The 14,531-nt window shown below is 41.9% G+C and overlaps 1 protein-coding gene across 1 annotated transcript in view; it reads left to right on the top strand.

Annotated features, from left to right (window-relative positions):
* LOC125306209 (zinc finger protein 236-like) overlaps window positions 1-14,531 on the top strand; it is an 89,915-nt gene that overhangs the window by 53,286 nt on the left and 22,098 nt on the right. The window contains 6 exon segments of the mRNA XM_048261433.1: window positions 1,810-2,038; window positions 2,678-2,851; window positions 3,891-4,049; window positions 9,833-9,987; window positions 10,615-10,746; window positions 12,575-12,754. Coding sequence (XP_048117390.1) covers window positions 1,810-2,038; window positions 2,678-2,851; window positions 3,891-4,049; window positions 9,833-9,987; window positions 10,615-10,746; window positions 12,575-12,754 — 1,029 coding nt within the window.

Raw genomic sequence — 14,531 nt, 5'->3', positions numbered from 1 at the left:
CGCTACTCCCTCCCCCTCCCTCCTGTGCAATTGAAACTCTCCTAAACACACATCTCGTTGGTTATTGGTTGGGAAAGATTAGATAAATGTGATCATTTATGTTTGGACCTTTTTTGGGCCGGAAATCGCTGATAACTTTTAATGTAAATGAATCAATGTAGATAGATAGATAGATAGATAGATAGATAGATACTTTATTGATCCCCAGGGGAAATTCAAGGTCTCAGCAGCATACAGACAACACAAACCCATTCTTTAACACCAGAAAGAGTAATTAAAGTATATAATATAAAAAAACAACTAAGCAATAAGGACAGTACAAGATAAAGAATATGCTAAATATACTAAAATACAAATTATACTAACACTTAATCTAAATCAATTCTAAAAACAGTATCCACATAGTGGTGATTAATCAATCAGAGGCGCTTGCAATGACTGAGGCAGAGACTGAGCCTGTGATTCTCTGTGCATAGTAAGGTAAGGTAAGGTGCTCTGTGTGAATGAGTGTCATGGTGATAGTGGTCATGGTGATAGTGCAAATGAGTAAGTCCAACAGTGCAACAATGCAGAAATAAAGTAAAGTAAAGTCTATATATCTATATATTTAACTATTTTAAGAAAAGTATGGTCACAGTTCGGCTGTGGCATGGAGGGAGGGGTTATGCATATGTGCTAATGTGCTAATATAGCACGCAAACAGTGAGGCAGAAGACAGTGGTAAAAGTGGCTAATGGACAGACAGTATCCAAACATGGACGGGGTGAAGAGGCAGACAGACTATGCAGAGAAGTCTATCTCTCCTCTTCCCTTAAGTGAAGCATTGAACAGTTCAATGGCCCTGGGGACAAATGACTTTCTCAGTCTGTCTGTTGTGTAAGGCAGTGAGCGAAGTCTCCAGCTGATCAGGCTCTTCTGCTTAACAATAGTGCTGTGGAGTGGGTGACACTCATTGTCCAAGATGTTGATTAGTTTGTTCAGGGTCCTTTTGTCAGATAGTGAAGTGATGCACTCCAGTTCAGCTCCCACTACAGAGCCAGCTTTCCTTACCAGCCTGTCAATTCGCCCCGCATCCTTCTTCCTTGTGCTTCCTCCCCAACATACTACTGCATAGAAGAGGACGCTGGCAACAACAGACTGGTAGAACATCCTGAGGAGCTTACTGCACACATTGAAGGACCGCAGCCTCCTCAGGAAGTACAGCCTGCTCTGCCCTTTCTTGTAGAGTGCATCAGTGTTGGCTGACCAGTCCAGTTTATTGTCCAGGTGGAGACCCAGATACTTGTAGGTGCTAACCACCTCCACATTGAACCCATCAATGTGGACTGGTAGCAGAGTGGGCTTAGACCTGCGGAAATCCACCACCATCTCCTTGGTCTTTAAAGTGTTAAGTTGAAGATGATTGAGTTTGCACCATTGCACAAAGTCCTCCACCAGGCTCCTGTACTCCTCCTCCTGCCCGTTCCTGATACACCCCACAATTGCAGTATCATCAGAAAACTTCTGCATGTGGCATGACTCGGTGTGTAGCAGAAGTCAGATGTGTACAGGGTGAACAGGACTGGAGAGAGCACAGTTCCCTGTGGGGCTCCGGTGCTGCTGATCACAGTGTCAGAGAGACAGTAAATGTATTTGTAGGCTCTCTCTGTCAATAACGCTCACCTTGATGATTTGAGGTGTTGGCCAGCCATGTCACCTGGACAGAAAGCCTGTTGAACCCTCAGTTGAGACATCGCCTAACTCTGAGCCCAAATAGTTGGCGTAAGTTACTTGACTTCAACCACATCTCTATCCCTCCTTTTCCTCCAGATTGACCCTAGCATCCTGCAGCAGACCCTCCAGCAGGGGGGGCTTTTGTCCCACCCTGTGGCTGGCGACCCAGGCCTTGCCCAGCACGTTGGCCACCACCTTATGGCCGCTGGCGACTCCTCGGTTCCCACCAATGTGGTCCTTCACCCACTCACAAGCCTGGCACTGCAGCAGTCCGTCGTCCCTGGCAACGTCAGCATCACTGGGCTGCCCGAGCACGACTCCTCAGGTGAGTGGGGGGTGACGCTGGGTGATGCAGTGTGTCATGGACACCAGAAATAGTCTAACCCAGTAGTGTTGTGTGTTACGTCGGTGTTGCCATTGTTTCACAGTTCCTAGACACTGAACACAGATTTAAGCAGATGCCATGTGCTTCGAAAAGGAAACCTATGTCCATTTTGGATGAATGACCCTCAGTTTGGAGATGCATAGCCATTATGTAGTCATTTCACACTTTGTTTTTTTATGGAGTTTGGTTCACCTGTCCATCTACTTATCCATCCTTTCATCAATGATACCATACTTATACTTATCCCAGGGATTAAAGTTCTTACAGTAGACACAGTGCCTGAATTCCTGCATGAACCAGGCCTTTTAAGATGTTGAAATTGATGTGTGTGTGTGTGTGTGTGTGTGTGTGTGTGTGTGTGTGTGTGTGTGTGTGTGTGTGTGTGTGTGTGTGTGTGTGTGTGTGTGTGTGTGTGTAAAACGCCTTTTGAAAGTTTCTGATAACCTCAGGCAAAGACATTTTCCTTTAAGCCCTGTTATCATCGAGCTCTATTGTATGCCTGTGAAGTGCCACCCCAGGCCTTCTCCATGCTGCCTACTTCCCTGAGTGTGGCGCTGCGCTCCCTGTCGCCCCCCGCAGGTGCTCAGGAGCTGTCCCACGTGATGGGTGGCACGGCCGGTGGGCAGGAGATCACGCTGACCATCAACAACTCCAGCCTCACGCAGGTGCTCGCCCAGGCACAGGCCCAGGCCCAAGCCGCTGGAGCCGCACCCACGGCCAACAACACACAGGAGATCACACTCACTATATCAGGTAGGTGTGCGTGCGTGTGTGCGTGTGTGCGTGTGTGCATGCGTGTGTGTCTCTCCCTTTCTCCCTGATTCTCTCCCTCATTTTGTTCCTTGTTTTATCCTGATTCTCTCCCTTTCTTTCTCTCTCTCTCTCTCTCTCTCTCTCCCTCTCTCTCTCTCTCTCTCTGTTCATCTGTTCAGATTTAAAATTTGCAGTTGATTTACTGGCATGACTGTTTTGATATGGCATTGCCAAATCCAATGAATAACATATCAGCAGATAACTTCCTTACTTAATGTAATTTAACAGTAATTATTACAATCAAAATATAATGAGAACCTCCTGTTGCCACACTACCCACATCTACGCGCGCGCGACACACACACACACACACACACACACACACACACACACACACACACACACACACACACACACACACTTACTTCCTCTCTAGCTCACTAACTCCAGCATGCTGTCAAATACACTTGGGAGAACATCTTAGGTATTTGTACATTGTTGGTGGCATATTTGTGTATTCCGGATGCAACATGGAACATGGTGGGGAAATAAAAAGCATACTTAAATATGGCAAGTTATTAAATCACAGGAGCTCAACTTCTTCTCATCCAAAGTTTTTCCACGCGAGCCCAACCACGGATGTGGAGATAGGTGAACACACTTCAGGAGTGATCAAATGTCAAACACTAAGTGCGCATAATGACGTTGATGTGTGAAGTAGGGCTTGTCATCACACACCTTCAAAGACTTGTACTTCTACTAGTGTACAAATCTACTTTCTTGTTGTTTTATCAGATATAATACGCATGCAAAGAGCTGCCGGTCTTAATCTACGGTACTTTATTCTTGTTTTTTCATAATATGCGTGCAAAGAGCTGCCGGACTTAATTGTGGCATTGATTCCAATGGAATGCTATCTGTAAGAATAGACAAGCGTCAGAAGGGCGACTGAAAAACACCTCAGAAAAGGAGCTGCTCTAAACTGGCCTGTGATGTTTATGCTTGTGTGTGATCACCTTCCCATTGCTCATCTGTGCAGGGCAAGACCTGCTCCCGCAGCATAGCGCCCCCTCTGGTGCGGACATGAACAGCGCGATCAGACTCTCATCACCCATGGGTGCCCAGGCCGGTGGTGCCACCCTCACCATCGGTAACGAGCAGCTGCTGCCTCACAGCCCATCTAACGCCACCATGACCGGTAAGCATGGACACGGACATAGACATGGACACACACACACACACACACACACACACACACACACACACACTGCACAACAGAGATTTCCTTCAGCACAGATGTGATTAATAGGTTCTGGTTCCTATTACATAAGTGTTCAAGTAACTACAAAGAGAAACAGCGCAGCCTTGTCCTAGTTTCTCCTTCAGCCTGTTGTTGTTGCTCTTCTTCTTATTACAGTGCATGAAAATGCACTGTTCTGTTATCCGAAGTCTTCTTCTTCTTATTATTATTATTATTATTATTATTACAGTGCATGAAAATGCACTGTTCTGTTATCCGAAGTCTTCTTCTTATTATTATTACAGTGCATGAAAAGTCTTCTCCGAAGTCGTTTTTCTTCTTCTTCTTCTTCTTCTTCTTCTTCTTCCAGTGCATGAAAATGCACTGTTCTGTCCGTTCTATCCGAAGTCTTCTTATTTTTATTACAGTGCATGAAAATGCACTGTTCTTTTATCCGAAGTCTTCTTCTTCTTCTACTTCTTCTTCTTCTTCTTCTTATTCTTCCCACCAAATTTCTGCATCTAATTCAGCTTTAACCGTTTAACGAAGAAACTTCGTTCAAACTTTGTAACGTAGGTCTTGAAAAGGACACTTGGGGAATGTATTTTTCACTTTTGTAAACTTTATACTTTTTGAGATATTCATAAAAACAAGCTTATTTTTCCCCATAGACTTTGCATTAGCACTATGACATCACAATGGACTAATTAACTTGATTTGCACCTGTATCAACTTCCAGCTGCTCAACTAGGACCCATCAAAGGGCCAGTTAAACTGATTGCACCTGTATCAACTGATTTCTGCTTAACTAGGCCAACTCTCTGTGTCTCTCCATTCTACAAGGATATAAGGCATATTCCATCCAACTTTCTATCCATTCATCCTCTTCAAACCATTCACTCATCCACCCATTAAACTATCCATCAACATCCTTTAAACAATCTGCCTATCAACATCTATTCAACTTTCTGTCCATCAACATCCATTACACTATCTACATTCAACTTTTAAACTATATACTCTGTCTCAGGCTTTAAGCATACAATCTGGCTCTCTTAAGACTACTATTTCCTCTGCCCATAACTGTTTCAAAATAAATGTCCTCACTACAATAATTCACTATTAAATAATTAATAATATAAAAAAAATAGATGTACGCATAAAAAAAAAATATGACCCGCCCGCTCAGTCCTGTACATCCGTTCATTGAAAATAAATCACACTTCAATTTGTCTCCATATTTTACTCCATCCCCACTCTTGAAACTTTTGTGTATGCTTGTTTGGCCTGAGTGTGTGTGCGGCTGCACAGAAAAAGTACCCTACTGGTGCTGAAAAATTGAATAGATTGTAGAATAGCCAAAGAAGATGTAGAATTGTTATAAAACCTTTAAAATCTCTATAAACAATTACAAGTAGGGCAGTTCATCACAGTTCATCCATTGCAACTGGATTGATGAAAGGTCACTTACACCTGTAGGCTACATTGTATTTGGGAAAAGCAAAAGGTATCAGCATAATGTTATTTATTTATTTATTTTTTATGTATTTATAAACAAAAACATCTCTGTCAGTTCCATGCCGTTTTCAACAGCTATCAAAAACAAAGGTCATTTTGGATGGATGGATTTTTTTGAATGTTTCTTCTTCTACATAAGATTTTAGTCATCTTTAGTTCATGTAATACTTTATTGTCAATGCACAAATTAAGTAACAGTAGTCTGAAGCGTTATTGTTAATGCACAAATTAAGTAACAGTAGCCTAGTCTGAAAGCGAAATGCTGTTTTACATCTAACCAGTGGTGCAAATAACTGACATGTCCAAATGGGCCTTGATGAAATCGTTAAGCTAGACTGTTCATACACATTTTAGCAGACCAAAGTTGAAGAGCTTTTGTCCGTTATTGTTAGTGCAAATATAGGCTGATTCATGTTCCCTTGCATTGTTTAACTGAGGTCCATGGCTAGTCTGGCTTTCATCAGACCAAGCTCAATCTTTTAAGAAATCAAAAAAAATAAATAGCGGGCAGATCAGGCTGGGTTCACCCAGCCTAGTCCATAAACACCGATATTGTTTAATTTTCGATTGAGATATACTGCTCTCTGGCTATTCTAAATGCAAAAATGCATCAGGGAGTTATGACAAAAGCGGTAACTAACAAACTAGATCTAATAGAAAGTTGTTAGCTTCCCTAAGCTACAGGTAGGATTATAAGGTAGGCCTATTGACAACATAAATTGTCAATAGGCTATGCCTAGCGACACAAATAAAATCTCCTTTGGAAACCAATGGCTTCATGCCTTACAGTATCAAAGCGGACTTAAACTGTCATATAATATTGGCGAAAAGTTGTAATAACATTCCGCAGCTCCATGAGTCAAGGAAAGTGCAAATGAAGTAGCCACTTCTAAATGGGACCTACTACACAGTAGCTTAAGGTGTTTTGCTAAAACAGCCATAATGAAATGAAGGTGTCATTGTTTGGATACTTCACACACCGTGCTTTTTAATTTCACAGACTACAACTACCAAGCTGTAATCAAAGCACATGATTCCCCTCTCACACCCTGCACGCACTTAAAACAAAATAAACAGAAGTCTCAGTCTCCATGTATATAGGCAAAACTATCAGACCCGATTATAGCGTTGGTAAATCTTCCATTGCACAGAATGATTTTTGTAGCATGTGCAATAAATGACAGTGGAAAGATACAAACAGTGCTGCTATACATTTGCTTGGTATAACCGCATTTATAGTTTTCTACAAATGCAATAAATCAAATGCCTCCATCACTCAATAGCGCTTCTTGGTAACATTACCTAGGTCCTTATTGATATTACAAGATTAGCATTACCTGCAGTAAAAACCAAGCATGTCGATAAACATCCTCAGATTTATTTTCGACTTCAAGAAGAAATGGGAATTACACTTCATGTGAACATCGTCCTATCCTTATTAGATGTTAAGCTCGCGGTAAATTACAGTCCTTGTATGAAGGCGTCCATTGTTTTTCCAACCCACTTTTAACTTCCAACAAAATTACGTCTCACTGCAGCGATCGCCATCTAGTGGACAAGCGACTACTTCTCCCAATACTGAAAATGCAGCCATGATGATGATGATGAATATTTATTTTGGCTTTCTTTTTAATCCTACTGATTTTCATTTTTTACGGGGGCAAATCACAAATGAGTGATTATGAGCCAGGTTGATGTGGGCCCTTGAGACCAACATACCATAAAAGATTCACAGAGAACTGTGTCTGCCCTACCCTCCTTTTCGGGGTCCAGTCCAGCGGGGGCTGCAGATGAAAACGAAAAATGGCGGTTCCATGCTATCCATGTGGGGTACATGCTCACCAAGTTTTGTGTACCCGGTCTTTCAGTGTCGGGAATCCTTGTTGGTGTATGTCACTAAATGTACACATAAATTATTTTATTGTAAGGCCCCCATGAACGAAAGTACACAAAACTTGGCATGCATTCAGAGGGTGTCATAATGATCCTACACTTTTAATTTTGTGCAGTTTTGACCTTGTCAGCCAGAGATATTGAGATGAAAACACCTAATTTTATGCTTTTTAATTTTTTAACTAGGTGGCGCTATACATGAAATAAGTGGTAATGGGATGGGTTGACATGCCCCTTAAGACCAACATACAAAAAAAAAGGTGGACCTCCTAGGCCCTACGGTTCTCGAGATATTCACAGAAAACTGTCTCCGGCCACCTACAGGCCAGTTGGTGTATAGTAACATAAATTAATTTATTGTGGGCCCCCATGAACGAATTCCACAAAACTTGGCGTGCATACAGAGGGTGTCATAATGATCCTACACTTCCAATTTCGTTACAGTTTTGACTATGTTAGGTCACAGATACCTTCAATTACACCACCTCATTTTACTTTTTTTGTTTAACTAGGTGGCGCTATACATGAAATGAGTGGTTATGGAATGCGTTGACATGGCCCCTTGAGATCAACATACAAAAAAAAATGGTCCTCCTAAACCTTACGGTTCTCGAGATATTCACAGAAAACTGTGTCTGCCTACCCTCCTTTGGGGTGCAGTCCAGCGGGGGCTACAGATCAAAACGAAAAACGATGGTTCCATGCTATCCATATGGGGTTACATGCCCACCAAGTTTTGTCTACCCGGTCTTTCAGTGTCCGGGAATCATTGACAGAAATTTGGACATGCGAAAAAAAAAAAAAAAAAAATCTGACTAAACCTATATGACCGCCCGCTTAAGCTCTTGGCGGTCATAAAAATAGTAATATAAAAAAAAAAATAACTATTTAAACTACTCAACTATTTAACTGTTCAGCCATTTCAACTGTCAGTTGTTATCAACTATGACTCCTGCCAACTGTTTCCAAATAAAAGTTTGTTTGGCATTTTATGTTAATATACAGTATGTTTATATTTTCATTCACTGGTAATTTCCTTGAAATTACATTTTCTAGTTAGATGTGTTGTTTTAGATGTGTCCCAAGACTAGAGGTTCTGAGTGTTCCCTGGGAAATAGAACAGAACTCCTGTAAAACCATTGTTAGTGTCCATCACAAAAATAAGGCTATATTTATGTATCATGTAGTCTAACAAATGAATGTTGTACAACTAGTGCAGCCAGAGCTTTCAACTGATGGTTGTTAGTGAGTTTTTAGTTTTGTTCCAAAGCCAGAATCTTTAGATGTTTGTTATGCATTATGTTTGTTTATGTTTGGTATGAGCTGGAGGGTTGTGGTTGATGAGCCGAGCAGTTGGTGTAGCCATCAACCTCACACCCATTCAGCCAAATTCAGTGCAAGTTCAGGATTGTTTCGATCCATAATGTACTCGAAGACCACGAATGAAACACTTGAAAGTATATCGCTGATATTGCAGAGCAACGCTACTCAAAAAGCTGCCCCATGTCTCACTCACCACATGTAGGGCTGAGAGTGTTTCGTTTGTGGTCTTTGAGTGTATTATGGATTTGAAACAATCCTGAACTTGCACTGTATTTAACTGAGTGGGTGTGAGGTTTATGGTTATGTATGTATGTATGTATGTATGTATGTATGTATGTATGTATGTATGTATTTATTTTTAATAAGTATACAGTATATTTGGCTTTTTTGCCTTTATTCAGATAGGATGGTGAAGAGTGACAGGAAGTGGCTGGGAGAGAGAGATGGGGTAGGGTGGGGAAATGAACCCGGGTTGGTTGGTATGGATGCTGCAAACTACAGTGTTCAAATCCTGGCACTGTCACTGGGAGACAAACATGGGGACTCGGGAGCCCTTCACAATTCCAGCCAGTCACATTGCTTCAGCAGCATGAAGGGACAAATATCAACAACTTTTTGCCAGAATCGCAGCCTGCATCTCAATTTTTTTTTCACATAGATTTCTGTTTCTCTGTTTTTTCTCGGGGGGTGGGGGGACTTAGCTCAGCAGCATGGACAGCAAGTACAAATATCAACAACTTTTTGCCAGAACCGCAGACTGCATCTGCAGGGCTGAAGGGTTTCAGGCACTGTGCCTGAATGCAAGAGTGTGCTGGGCCATTTAAGAGTCGATACTCGAGACTCGATACATGTCTGATAACTTTAGGCACAATGTTCCTTACTTTAAGCCCTTGATCTGTAAAGAATGTCACGACTGAGTTATTTCTGCCCTGGAAAAGCGATCGTGTCTCTGCAATTTATTGTACCACTCACCTGGTGTGTGTGTGTGTGTGTGTGTCTCCTGTCAGTCACCAGCCTGCCTCCCAGCACCTCCCTGTCCCACACGGCTGTGTCCCAGAGCCTGGTGATGTCATCGGCGGGCATGGCCAGTGATGGAAGTGTGACCCTCACACTGGCAGACACCCAGATGCTGGATGCGGTCACACTCAACCTCAATTCACAGGTACGCTCAACCGCAAAGGTACGCGCACACAAACACACACACACACACACACACACACACACACACACACACACACACACACGCTCAACCTTAACTCACAGGTATACACACACACACACACACACACACACACACACACACACACACGCTCAACAGTTCATACACACACTGTTGTACACATATAGTCTCAAACTCAACTCACAAGTACACCCATGCATACACACACACACACATAGTCATACACACACAATTAAAATGTTTTGTAGAAAACAAATGTGTGCACACTCAGTGCATGGTGATATGGGGTGCAGCCGTGGCCTAATGGTTAGCATTTCAGACTTGTAACCGGAGGGTTGCCGGTTCGAACCCCGACCAGTAGGCACGGATGAAGTGCCCTTGAGCAAGGCACCTAACCCCTCACTTCTCCCCGAGCGCCGCTGTTATTGCAGGCAACTCACTGCGCCGGGATTAGTGTGTGCTTCACCTCACTGTGTGTTCACTGTGTGCTGAGTGTGTTTCACTAATTCACGGATTGGGATAAATGCAGAGACCAAATTTCCCTCACGGGATCAAAAGAGTATATATACTATACTTATATGGATTCTCATTGTGTTTTTCCCTCTTCAGCAAAGCCAGCAGTTCTCCAGTGTGATGAGTGAGCAGGGTCTCCCCGGGCAACCGGTCACCTCCGCCCAGCAGGTCATCCTCGTCAGCCACCCCACCCAGACCACCGTGGCAACACTGGAAGACAACCTCAGGGTGAGTGACTAACGGAGTGACTGACTGTGTATGTTAGTGATTGACTGTGTATGTTAGTGACTGACTGACTGACTGTGTATGTTAGTGATTGACTCTGTATGTTAGTGACTGACTGACTGTGTGTGTTAGTGACTGCCTGACTGTGTGTGGAAGATTCTGTCTACCTGCCTGTGCTATCAATCATCAGCATTTTGATGTGTGTTTTTTTGAATGCAAGTGTCTGCGTGTTGTTTCCTCATAAAGTGTTGTAACTCGTTCCAAACGTCTGTGCAGATCCTTTTTCCCTGGAGTTTAATTTAGCTGGTTTCAGCTGACGAGTCTGCACTCTCATTGTCATTATCCAAAGTGTTTTTAACTCATTTCAAACTTTGTTGTGGAAACTTTTCCCCATTAACAGCTGTCTCTGGGAGACTATGATGGTGCTGGTTTCAGCTGACATTGATGCATAGCTCTATACTTTGAAACAGCTGACGGTGTCCTAATGCTCTGGCTCTTGCTCAGTGCTTTGCCTTTTGAATGATTGTGCACAGATACCGAGACACTTCCTCTCACTCACTCCATTAAACACAATTAAGATATACTGTAAAAGAGGAAAGAGTCAGAGACTGTGTGTGTGTGTGTATGTGGGTATGTGTGTGTGTGTGTTTGTGTGTGTGTGTGCGTGTGTGTGTGTGTGTGTGTCATTGAGGTGCGTGTGTGTAATATATAAATAATTTGATTTCATATCATAGCTAATGCAGATGACACCCACATTTACTTAGCTCTGTCACCAAATCACTATGGTCCCCTTGAATCTCGTTGTCAGTGTATTGACCAAATCAACAAGTGGATGTCTCAAGATTTTCTTCAGCTGAACAAAGAACAAACTGAAGTAATTATATTTTGTAAAAAGGAGGAAAGACTTAGGGTTGCCCCTCTCCTTGACTACAAAAGGGTTCAAAGCAAAGAATACTGTTAAAACTCTTGGTGTATTCATTGACAGTGATCTTATTTTCAACAACCACATGAAAGCAATAACTAAATCAGCTTTTTACCACCTCAAAAACAAACTTAGAAGGCTGATGTCAAAACATGTTTTAGAAAAACATGTTCATGCCTTTATCTCCGGCAGGGTTGAATACAGCAATGGGCTTTTCACAGGCTTTCCTAAAAAGACTATCAAACAGCTTCAGGTGATACAAAACGCAGCAGCTAGGGTTCTCGAAAACTAAAAGAACTGACCACATTACTCCTATTTTTAAGTCCCTGCACTGGCTTCCAGTAAGTCACAGAATTGACTTTAAAGCACTACAGCTTGTTTATAAATACCTGTCAGACATCCTTGAGCAGTACCCACCTTCTCGACCTCTCAGGTCTCAGGAGAAAAACCTGTTAGTAAAACCTGCTGTTAGAACTAAACATGGTGAAGCAACTTTTAGCTGCTATGCGGTTCAGCTCTGGAACCAACTTTCGGATGACATCAAAAAGGCCCCAACTGTAGCAAGTTTTTAATCTAGATTTAAGACCAAACTGTTCTCTGATGCCTTCTGCTAACTGCACTGAGTTACAAATTCTGAATTTGTCTTTAAATTATTCCACCTTGTGTCTTTTATTTGGTCTTTTTAATTCTTTATTTTTAAATGATTTTACCTTGTGTGTTTTATGTTTTCTTTTTTATGTTTTACTTTTTAAACTATTCTTTGACTATTACCCTTCTATGCTTTTATTTGCTATTACTGTTTGCTTTTGTTCATGTAAAGCACATTGAATGACCTCTGTGTATGAAATGTGCTATATAAATAAACTTCACCTGACTTGAACCTCCAGTGTGTTTGCTTGATTTGTGCAGCCAGCGGGTAAGGAGGAGGAGCTCGGGGAGAAGCGGGTGCTGAACCAGTGCTACTTCTGCGACCAGGTGTTCCACACGGCCAACCTGCTGCGCCGCCACTGCAGGCAGAACCACGGCAAGGAGCGCTGCCATGTCTGCCGCGTCTGCAACAAGGCCTTTAAACGTGCCACGCACCTCAAGGTACACACACGCGCACACACAAACAAACAAACAAACAAACAAACAAAAACACACACCAAATTCATGCACTTAGACACATCAAGGTGTATAGATCAAGCTATACCAAAATCTAAAACGGATAGTTCCGGTCCTTGATTATGAGGCTGAATCGTGTATGGTGCCATTGTAAAACCCAATGCATCCCGTTGACCACATCTCTTTCTATATTACTGTGCCACCAACAATTGATACAAAACTTGCAGAGTGGCTGCATCTTGCTGTTGCTTGGCAACCATTCTGATAGTAGAAATATATTTTTTCACGGAAGAACGATTCTGTGAATAAATCATTCAATTTCACATTGTGCCTTACAATGGCCCTTAGCTGTTCTAGAATCATTGGAAACTACGGCCTCTTGGAGCTTATTGCTTACATGACAGGATCAACATTGATACATAAATGCACGCAGCACATGCTGTACCTGCAGACACAGAGAAGAGAAGACACAAATAGCTTCTAGAAGCTTCTTTACAGAGCCTGTCCAGACCTTCCTGGGATATTCTGCTCAGTAGCCCTCCTTCCTTAGCCTTGAGCCATGTAAACCAGTTGTCATTGCCACACAGTCACAGACATCCACGGTCCTTGACTGACAGGGTGGTCAGTGTCTTCTTTCAAAACGATGTGCGCCTATAAGTATTCATCCTTGTCAGAAATGGTCTGATGTTGTGCATGCACACATGAATCCACATGCTCATATCATGTACAGTACACCACGATCCTTTTTTACGAGTTTCACTCGTCATATTTCACTCTAAATCCTGTCAGGGACAGAGGCACAAAACACAGCCCTGCAGTGACCATCAAGCAGGACACAGACAAGACAAGACAAGACAACACTGCCTAGCTAGGTTAGCAAGGCAGACAGAGAGATGTACTTCAAGCTGTCACATCACCTTAATTAAACTGGGAGAGGAGAGCACAAGTTTACCTGGTTATTGTTTCCAACATTCAGTCATTGTGTTTTTTTTTCCCTCTCTTTTTTTCTCTTGCTCTCTTTTAAATATTCACTCCAGCTCTGAAATGAGAGGTCAAGTCAAGTCACTTTTATTTATATAGCACATTTAAAAACAGCAGGAGTTGACCCAAAGTGCTTTACATGGCAATGAGAGGTTAGGCAACAGTTGAAACATAAAAAGGTGCCCAGGGATAGAGTAAAATTAAGAGGTAGTACATAAAAGATAAAATAAAAATAAATAATAATAGTAATAATAATAATAATATCAGTAGAATAGATAAAGTAAAAACAATATATATATAATATAAGAACATAAACTAAATGGAGTAAAACAGGTAAAATAGAGTAAGCAGGATATATAAATTAAGATAAATAAATAAATAAAAAAAGTAAGAAAAAAAAAGTAAAAGGTAGAGGGACACACACGCAAGTGTCAGGGAATCACTCAGAAGAGAAAGGCAAACAGGGAATTAGTTGCAAGGACCAGGCTTTTATTTGCACAGGGTTGACGAAGGCAGATCCACACAGAAGTCGTAGCAGTAGACCAGAGTTCAGAATCAAAGTCACAAAAGAATACAAAAATTCAAACGCTCAGAAGATAATGTAGCTAAAAAAGCTCAGAGGAATCACAAAGTACAAATAAGAGGTCAAAACTCTCAAGTAAACAAAGAGCAACAGAAATACAAAGTAACAACTCAATGATGAAACACCAGAGAGTACTCAACTTAAATAGGAAGTTGTATCCACCAGAGTCCAAAAACAGAGGCCAAGGAAAACTGAGAA

This window comes from Alosa alosa, chromosome 13 (assembly GCF_017589495.1).
Source record: "Alosa alosa isolate M-15738 ecotype Scorff River chromosome 13, AALO_Geno_1.1, whole genome shotgun sequence".
Taxonomy (NCBI): domain Eukaryota; kingdom Metazoa; phylum Chordata; class Actinopteri; order Clupeiformes; family Clupeidae; genus Alosa; species Alosa alosa.
This window is presented reverse-complemented; position numbering and strand designations above follow the sequence as displayed.